This window comes from Cyprinus carpio, unplaced genomic scaffold (genome assembly GCF_018340385.1).
Source record: "Cyprinus carpio isolate SPL01 unplaced genomic scaffold, ASM1834038v1 S000006659, whole genome shotgun sequence".
Classification (NCBI taxonomy): Eukaryota; Metazoa; Chordata; class Actinopteri; order Cypriniformes; family Cyprinidae; genus Cyprinus; species Cyprinus carpio.
In genome coordinates, this window is record NW_024879283.1 from 235,473 (window position 1) to 245,000 (window position 9,528).

The following is a 9,528-nucleotide window of genomic DNA, read 5'->3' on the forward strand; positions in this document are numbered from 1 at the left end:
CAGGTTCAGAGCAATTTTAGCAGTTAGTTATTCCATCTTGTTATTTGTAAGAGAAAAAGAAGAAGAAGAAGCATTTTCACTAATGGTCTCAGATTGGGATCCCAGTGTAAATATTCATATGCACAGACATATTACACACCCACACAATATGTTTTATCTGATGTGAAAATGTTACTATAATTGTCATTTAATTTAGATAAAAGAATGCATAATAATCAAGTAGGCCTATGATTTGTCAAATTGTCGGTTATATTTCTTATAGATTATTAATATTTGATTATTAGGAATCATTATGAGAAATTATTAAACATTACCTTTAATAATAATTTCTTTCATTATTCAGATTAGAGATGATACAAATAATAATTGAATATGTACACACATTTTGTGTTTATTTTTGTTGCGTAGATGTAAGTTCCTTAAAACAAAGCTATTGTTTCCTGTCTTTCAAAAATAATTTTGGGATTAGTTTTACAAAAAATGAAAAAAGATTATTTCGTTATTTGGGCATTTTAATTCACCAAAGGGATATTTGATCCAAAACTGTATAACTTTTTTTTTTTTTTCATACAATAGCTACTGTCATCTGTTTTGTTACTCAGATTATTCAAAATATCTTCTTTTGTGATCAACAGAAGAAAGAAACACTTAAATGTTTGGAACAACTTGAGGGTGAGTAAATAATGACAGAATTTTCATTTTTGGGGTAACTATCCCTATTTTTTATTTTTATTATTTTTTTGTTCCCTTAATGTGATTGTGATATGTTACAAGGAAGTCTACTACGCATTATGACGGGATGCGTGTCTTATTTTTTTAAACGCGTTTTTGCTTTATGAATTTTTGGCCCTACCAAGCCGCCGTGTGTTTGTGTTTGGTTTCGACGAAAATGGCGGACGAGCTCGAAAGAGTACGAATTTCAGCCGCGGAGATACGAGCAGAAGCGTCGAGTTTCACCACACAAAGCGACGGTGTAAAAGGTTAGAAATTCTCTAAATGTTTAAAACAATGTAAGAAAGGTAGTAGTCCAGGAAAAGCCTTATTTTGTCATGTCACGTTAAAGTTATGGTTCAGTTTGCTAATAGCTAGCTAGCATAACAGTCAACAACAGTCGTTTAGTCACCCTCATGTGGGTTGAACTGCACTTGTTTTGAAAGCATTCAACATCTCTTGCGTGTCCTTTTCTGCATTGTATGCAGTAATATGCTCTGTATTGTCACATAATTTATAAGTGAAACGCGTTTTCATTTGTATAAGGAAATAAGTGTAATGCTAACTGTTATGTTGTCTACTGAAGGCGACGGAAACTTTTTGAATAAGATATTAATTTTCAAAGGAGACTTCATAAATAAGATGCTATCCAACTGCAACTCTTTAACTTCATATTATAACTTGATTATTGTCGTCTAAGTGTTTGTAGTCAACGTATATTGCTGGGTTAGCATGTTACATTGCACATGCAACAGGTTATTTTCCTCGGATACCATAACAACAGCAATTTGGCCTTGGATTTGTCATCAATAAAAGCATTATATGTTATGATCTATTTCTGTCTGATATTTCTGTAGTATTAATAACACAATTTTCTTAAAATTCATGACATTTTCCTAAGGAAGAGTTTCTCAGCTGGAGGGCCAGGGCCCAGTAGGTGGCCTCAAGATGCCTTAAAATGATTCAAAATAAAACAAAACATTGAAATAAGCCAAAAGAATGTTATGTTACTTTAATTCAAACCCTCAATAAGTTCCTTAGATTTTTTTTTCTTTCATGAACTAGGAGCTTCATTTAAAAAGAAGTGCATATAATTATTCTAAAACAATTTTTGAAATATATGTTCATTAAGCACACATGCATTTTTTCATAATACTTTTATATAAATTAATTCATTTTAGTTTGTAATTATGCAGTTATCTAAATTATGTAAATATATATGAATATAAATAAATCTTTAATCCTTATCCATGGGGCTTGTGAATATTGTTGTGGACACTGGGAGTCTATGAAGTCAAAAAGGTTGTAAACCACTGTCCTGATGTAATGTACTCTTCAGGCAATAAAATATTTGGTTTCTGTTTTTGTCATCTTTTTCTTAGAATTGCGAGAGGAGGGTAAAAAGCAACGGCAGCGAGATGGTAAATGTCCAGACTTGCAGTGGTACAAACCTGGTGCTGTCCATCCATGCAGACATAAAGACAGCGCGGAAGGAGCCAGCTCAGACCCTGTGCATCTATCAGATGATTGTGTTTTTGGTAATGACACCAAAATGCCTGACTGCTCACCTGCCAGTCCTGGATGCTCTCACGTAAGCACTGGAGACTTTCCAAATGATCACAGTCAATCTGAAGGAAGTTTTAACATTAAAGGACATGTAGGTGTTGTTAACCACCAACTTATGGATGGAAATGCTGTTAAAAGCATTGAAGGAGCTGGTATGCCCAGGTCACCGAAGCAGTCACGAAAGATGCGGAAACCTGACCGTGAGATATATCAGCCAGGGGGGCGAAGGTCTCAAGCACACAAAGAGACCAGGGCGAGCAAAGAATTAGATGGGGATCGAAAGAGAGAGGAAGAAGTGAGTGTAAAATCTGCTGAAACAATTACTAAGTGTGAGAAAGAGGAAAAGCGTAGAAACAGGCGAGGGAAAGATGGCAAGAAAAAACAAGAGTCCAAGGGAACTGTAGACTCCCCTGCTGCAAACAAAAATGAGAATAATGTAGAGAGTGTCACCATTAAAGTCAGCAATCTCCATTTAGATTCTGAGGAAAGCAAAGATGGAGCTGGGCAGGATGGTACAAACCGGAGAAAACCTAGTGGGGAATGGCGAAGAAGCCAAGCAGGTGGAGGGAATGAAGTGACTGGAGAAGACAAAAAAATGGAGAGGGGTAACGGGAAATACAGAGCAGGAAGGGATAAAGGTAACAACCAGGTCTTTACCAAGAAAGAGGAAGGGGAGGGGGTAGGAAAAGGCTCAGAAGCAGATCAACCTGAAGGAAAAAAGCAAAGAAGTGTTGGTGGAAAGGAGGTGAGTCGTGACCAGAACATGAACCATGAAAAACAACAAGGGAACAGGCCAAAAGAGAAAGGAAAACTATCTGATAGAACCGATTCAAACAGAGTCAGCTCTGCCTCGAAGCGATACTCTCAGTCAGACATCCGGCGTCCTCGATACCGCACCTACAGCACGAGTTCGGCCAGTAGCGGGACCAGTATGGATGGTCTGGCTGAAGCTGAGAGACTTAGAGGGGAGGGTCATCAGTTGGCTGCACGCACTGCGGAGAGGACCACTGGACAGAAGGAGTTCATCCGAGGGAGCCAGGGCCGCCCGAGGAGACGGACGGCACGGACATTGTCCTCCACAGATTCGCTGGAGGAAAATGAGGTGTGGGAGAGAGAAGATAGAAGAGGCAGAGTTGCTGATGAAGCCAAGAGAACCCACAAAGGTCCTGAAGGGGGCGGAAGAGGGCAAAGAGCACCTGCATCTAGCAGTCGAGGAGGAATTTTAAGAGTTTCTTTGGACAAGCATTCAAGCGAGGAGCAAGCGAGTCGAAAAAACCCTAGAGGTCATGGGAGGGGCATCCTAGTGCTTCCTGCCCACACTGATCTAACTTTGACCTCTGACCCTGGTCCTCAGCTTGGAGGAATGAGAGGAGGGATGGGTCTGAGCCGAGGAAGAGGGGGCCGTGGAGGAGGGACAAGACGCCTTTGGGACCCAAATAATCCGGAAAAGAAACCAGCACTGGTATCAAGCCAACAATCCCAGCATGCATCTCTCCAGCAGGCTTTGTACTTGCAGCAGGGTGGATGTGGTCCGCTGCACTTTCTGGACACTGATGACGAGACCACCGGAAGTCCTCCGGTCCGCCAGGGCGAGTTTTTTCAAAACCAGCAAGCCGCTGCCATGGCTTACTATAAATTCCAGAATTCTGACAATCCCTACTGTTATCCACTATCGGCCAAATCCCCAAACACCCCGCCACGCTATCCTTACCCATATCACATTCCCTACCAAATTCCTGGCTCTAATGGGATGTATCCTGCCTCTGTGCCACCTTTTTATGGACCCTATGGGCAAGGTGGGCCAGGTTATCCCTCTCCAGCGGGATCTGGTCTCACTCCAGAAGAGGCAGAGGTGCAGACGAGAGGAGAGCTGGGAAAGTTGCTTCGGCTGGCTGACAGTCATGAACTCCAACTCAGTAACCTGTTGTCCCGGGAACGACTGAGCCCGGAGGGTTTGGAGAGGATGGCCCAGCTCAGGTGTGTAATGAATGTTTAACATTGTGCATGGGAAAGATTTTTTTGTATTAGAGTTCTACACTAATAATGAACATTATTCCAGCCTGTTGAATTTTTCCTCTAATATGTTTATATTTCTTCTATTGTTTTTGCAGGGCTGAACTCCTGACCTTGTATGAGCGGGTGATTTTGACAGACATAGAGTTCTCCGACTCTCAAAACCTGGATCAGGCTCTGTGGAAGAATGTATTTTACCAAGTGATAGAGAGTTTTAGGCAGCTACTGAAGGACCAGATGTCAGACACGGCCCCACAGATCAAAACCATGCTGATGAACATTCTAGAAGAGGTAGATATTAAAGTCCTTGTGACTGTCTAATTTGTCTAATTCATTTTTTTTCCCCTGATGTCACATTTACACTAACATTCTAAAATTTGTGGTCAGTAAGATTTATTTAGTGAGGATGCAATAAATTATTTACATTTTATAAACTTTGAAATGGTCCAAAATTATTGCTGTTATTATCAGGGGTGTACATAAGTGGTGCGCATGCACGACCAAAATAAAAAATGTGCTGTGTAAATAAGTTCAGACCGCTCATAGACCACTCATTTGCGTACCGACATGGTTGACAGCTGTTACAATCACCATTTTAGATCACTCACTTTAGATACTCATTTTAGAATATAATAGTATTACCGCACTCTATTTATTTTGTTTATTATTTCATTTAAAAATACAAAATAAATAAAGTGCAATAATAGTATTATCAGTATTATTAATAATTTTATTATTATAGTCACACTATGTGCATTGTGAGCACCAAACCAAATGTCCAGGTGCTCTTATGAGAACCAGACTGAAACACTTTAGCACCCCTGGTTATTATGAACTTTTCTATTATTCTAAAAAATAAATGAAGAAAATGTCACCGTTTTGAGTAATGAAATATAAAAATTGTGAAAAGCTTTATATTTTGTTTTATATAGCATCATTCTGTATTTTAATCAATTGGTGACGGGATGCTTAGATGCAATGCTTATTTTTTTTCCCTAGGGGGCAGTTTTCTTTGATTCGCTGCTACAGAAGTTGCAGACTGTATTTCAGTTTAAGCTGGAGGACTATATGGACTGCATGGCTATACGAGCAAGACCTCTACGCAAGACGGTACGCTCCTTCTGTTTCACACTCAGAATCAGAAAGAGCTTTATTGCCAAGTGTGTTTGTCTTTGGTGTCAGGAGCTTCCGGTACAGAAAGTACAAACATAGTGCAGACATACATATAATTTATGAATGTGCATATGTGCTATTAACAGTCCTCAGGTATGTTATGTGTTCAGGTGGGATATGGCCTGGGGCAAAAAATGTTCTTGTGTCTGGCTGTTTTGGTGTTTGGTGCTCTGTAGCTCCGGCCAGAGCACAACAGTTCAAAGAGGGAGTGAGCTGGGTGTGTGGGGTCCAGAATGATTTTACCAGCCCTCTAATACAATCATGTGATGAATTACTTAAGAGTATGTGCCCAGCTGCAACAAAGCCCTTTAAGAAAGTAATAGTTGTAGGGGTTTTCTTTTAACAGGCACTTTTATAGTTAGTTTTGCTGTTGTTGAGCACACTGAACAAGTGTGAATCCACTTTACCTTGTTGCAGGTGAAGTATGCTCTGATCAGTGCCCAGCGCTGCATGATCTGTCAGGGGGATATCGCGCGATATCGTGAACAGGCTAGTGACTCTGCCAACTATGGGAAGGCACGCAGGTAATTCTGTCATGACCACGTTAAACAGAAAAAAAATTATTTGACAGCATAGTACACTATTTCAATATAAATGCATGTGCTTATGTTTATCATAGTGTGTTGCCCAATTATAAAATGAATTAGCATTCTTTTTTTTTTCATTAATTTTTACCAATGACAAAGACATCAATTAAGTTTTCATATTTCGATGTTAACTATTTTTATTTTTTTTAATGTGCAGTTGGTATCTAAAAGCTCAGCAGATTGCTCCGAAAAATGGGCGACCCTACAACCAGCTGGCCCTACTAGCAGTGTATACGGTGAGACATCAGCATAACATCATTTTTATTAGACAAAGTGTTCGAATATCTTAATAGAAAATATTAAGACTTCTTAATTGCACTTGTATTCAAAATACTATATATATAAAAAAAAAAAAAAAAAAACGTTTTTTCTACTTATTTGAGGCTCTTCGATTTTAAATCAGTTGTTTTCTTTTTTTCTTTTCTTTTTTCATTACTTGCTTCTTTGATATTAGTTTAAATGATGACTATTAACATTAAAGTTAAATGAATTCTTTCTCCTCCCGTCTCTCATTTAGAAGCGAAAGCTGGATGCTGTATACTATTACATGCGTAGTCTAGCCGCCAGTAACCCAATCCTCACAGCCAAGGAAAGCCTGATGAGTCTGTTCGAGGAAGCCAAGCGCAAGGTTTGCAAATTAACAAATGCTGCTTCAACAGAATAATCCGATTTTGTTTTATTTTAGTTTAAATTCAAATATTAATGGCATTATTAAACAATATTGGTTGTGCAGCTGGAAAATGTCAGTATTCTTATTGTCATATGTGTTCATCTCTCCTAACCGGCTGACCAGATTGAATGCAGACGGAAGCAGGAAGTAGATGGAGGAACCCGTGGACCCCGAGGTCATGTGGGTGGGCGTCGGGGTGAGGACGGCACTCGTGTGGAGATCTGGATACGTCCCACCGGGCATCCGGGCACTTCTCGTCCGACAGGCAGTGAATCGGGCAAAGACTCTGAGCAGGACGGAGAGCTGGGAACTCTGAGTCCCAGTGATGTGAGTGCTTATGAAAACATGTGTCATTTGCTCTGCTCACAGATAAATCTGTTTGAGGTTATTTTACACCATCATAGGGTGGAAATGTTCAGATTGCTGCCCCCAACCAGATCTTTCATAGATAACTTATCCAAACTCTCTTTGTTTTTTAGAGAAATTATAAAATGAAATGCCACCATTGCTGATGCATCTGCTAACAAACAGATACAATTTTTTTTTATTTTTGAGCATCCATCAAGAAACAACTAGCAACCTGTTGCACTAAAGGAAAGAAATATTCCTCTGAGCCACACAAATGTTTCACAAATGTTTCAAATAGGCACAAACAGGCACACACAGTGACACACATGCAAACACCCGCGCACATCAGGAGAGCCAAAGAGGTCACGTTGAGTTGTTTATGAGCTGCACAGGATGAGGCTGACTATGAGTCACCCATCAGTGGCAGAAAAGGGTGTCATTGTGCCGTCATTTTGATAACCTTGGATATTTGTCCACGTCAGCATTAAATGCACACTTACACTTTAAGAAAGTTGACCTCTTCCACCGTACCATTTGTCTTTTGTAAGAGTTAGTAGGTTGTTTTGAGCCGCTGATTCAGGCAATACACTGATTTAATTAAATGAGAGCACTTTAGGTTTATCAGCTAAACAAGGTTCTAATCCTGTGGCGAGTTTGTCAATTTTCTAATTGTTATGTTTACATGTTGAGTCTTTGTGACTGTGCACTATGGAGCTACTGGTTTCAGGGAGAAAGCATGAGCTATTTTTTTACTATGATGAACGATCGCTATAATTACAGTAATTTTTATAGAGTTACAAAAAGAGTTAAATTACACTCTTTATTAATGTTTTACTGTGCTTTTCTTTACAGCTCAACAAGAGGTTTATTTTGAGTTTCCTGCATACTCATGGAAAGCTCTTCACTAAAGTAGGGTAAGTTTTAATGTCAACAGACCTATTGTTAACATCCATTTTTACTGCGTTGCTTCGCTGTTAATTTGACCTTTGACATTGAAGGTCTTTATCTAGAACTATTTTTTATTGAGAGCTCAAAGGGCTGATTTTAGAACAGAACCTAGTTTATATATAGTAAGCAACAGTTCCTGGAAGGATTGTTTTTGGATCTGAACAAGTCAATCTACAGCATTTAGATTTTATCTACATCAAATTAGGGTGTTCGTTTTTAAAATAAGTTTGGTTTTAGTTAGTTATGTGGTGCTTTAAACACGGGAGTGTGACGTCATGATTGACAGCTGAGACTGACAGCTTCTCTGAACGAACTGATGTGCCAACGGACTTTTTCTGGATCTTCAGGAAGAGATTGTAGTTGTATTTACCTCATTTTAACACAAGCCTCTTATACGAAAAATCAGCAGACAAAAATTGGACCAGTCAGGCTAATTTAAAAAAGGGTCAGGGGCGTGTGTTTGCGATTGACTCTGTGGGAGTCTGGGCGGGACGCAGCTCCACTTTGCTCTCTACTGCGCAGACTCTGGTCCCAAATCAATATGGCCCTATTGGGACAATGGCGACTTCACTTTTCTTCAGTGGAATTGAATGAAGGTGCGTCGTCCATCTTTACAGTCTATGTCAAATACAATCAACTTGTTGACACGCTTCACAACGCCACCCAGTGCATTTAGTTATAACTGACTTTTAGTTTGCATGCTTAGGATTTTTCCTTCATTTATGGCCAGCAAAGCAACATGTAGTAAAATTCAAACTGTATTTTTATTTTTCTAATAATGATTACAGATCGAATAGTCAACTATTTGTGCACACCCCTAATAACATGCTGGTAAATACCACAGAAAGTAATTTTCATTAATAATATTCTGTGCTCGTTTGCATAATGTATCGTGATTGGTCCTCAGGATGGAGAGTTTTCCAGCTGTAGCGAGTCGAGTGTTGCAGGAGTTTTGGGCCCTCCTCCAGCACAGCCCCTCCCCCCTCGGCAGCACACGCATGCTGCAGATCATCACTATTAACATGTTCACCATCCATAACGCACAGATCAGAGGTAAAAATACAACACTACCAGTGGCTGTAGAGCCAGTCTGGTCCATTGAAAAGAACCTCTCTTGCTTCTTACTTTGCTCTGCCTCGCAATCTTTCTCTCTTTCTCGTAGCTGAAGGGCAGGGTGAAACTCGGTCCGTATTGGAGGAGCAGACCATATCTCTTGGTTTAGCTATGTTTGGTCTCCTTGTGCAACGTTGCACTGAACTTCTGCAAGAAACACCTGCTGGTGAGTCGACAATGGGTGTGTTTCAAAACAACCCTCTACACACACCTTGGCAATAGAATCGCCATTGGCTAGTAAATTTTTTAGTTTACTCTGATATACTATTATATATACATATATATATTAGGGCTGCCCTCGACTAAAGATTATTTTTTGGTTGCCTAGTAGTCGTTCATTTTAAGCATTAGCTGACTAATCGCATGTTTATTAATAAACCATTTAAATCCTGCTAATGA

At 39.6% G+C, this 9,528-nt stretch overlaps 1 protein-coding gene across 2 annotated transcripts in view; it reads left to right on the plus strand.

Annotated features, from left to right (window-relative positions):
• Positions 1 to 833: 833 nt before the first annotated feature.
• LOC109063366 (telomerase-binding protein EST1A-like) overlaps positions 834 to 9,528 on the plus strand; it is an 18,123-nt gene continuing 9,428 nt past the window's right edge. The window contains exons 1-11 of one of the 2 annotated variants that reach the window (XM_042755295.1): positions 834 to 980; positions 2,094 to 4,254; positions 4,389 to 4,581; positions 5,290 to 5,400; positions 5,881 to 5,987; positions 6,208 to 6,286; positions 6,568 to 6,677; positions 6,834 to 7,047; positions 7,921 to 7,982; positions 8,924 to 9,069; positions 9,179 to 9,295. In XM_042755295.1, the coding sequence (XP_042611229.1) occupies positions 836 to 980; positions 2,094 to 4,254; positions 4,389 to 4,581; positions 5,290 to 5,400; positions 5,881 to 5,987; positions 6,208 to 6,286; positions 6,568 to 6,677; positions 6,834 to 7,047; positions 7,921 to 7,982; positions 8,924 to 9,069; positions 9,179 to 9,295 (3,445 nt within the window). In that variant the 5' untranslated portion in view covers positions 834 to 835. Of the gene's footprint in view, positions 981 to 2,093; positions 4,255 to 4,388; positions 4,582 to 5,289; positions 5,401 to 5,880; positions 5,988 to 6,207; positions 6,287 to 6,567; positions 6,678 to 6,833; positions 7,048 to 7,920; positions 7,983 to 8,923; positions 9,070 to 9,178; positions 9,296 to 9,528 lie in introns of those variants that run through there. The other variant, XM_042755296.1, reaches the window with a different exon arrangement.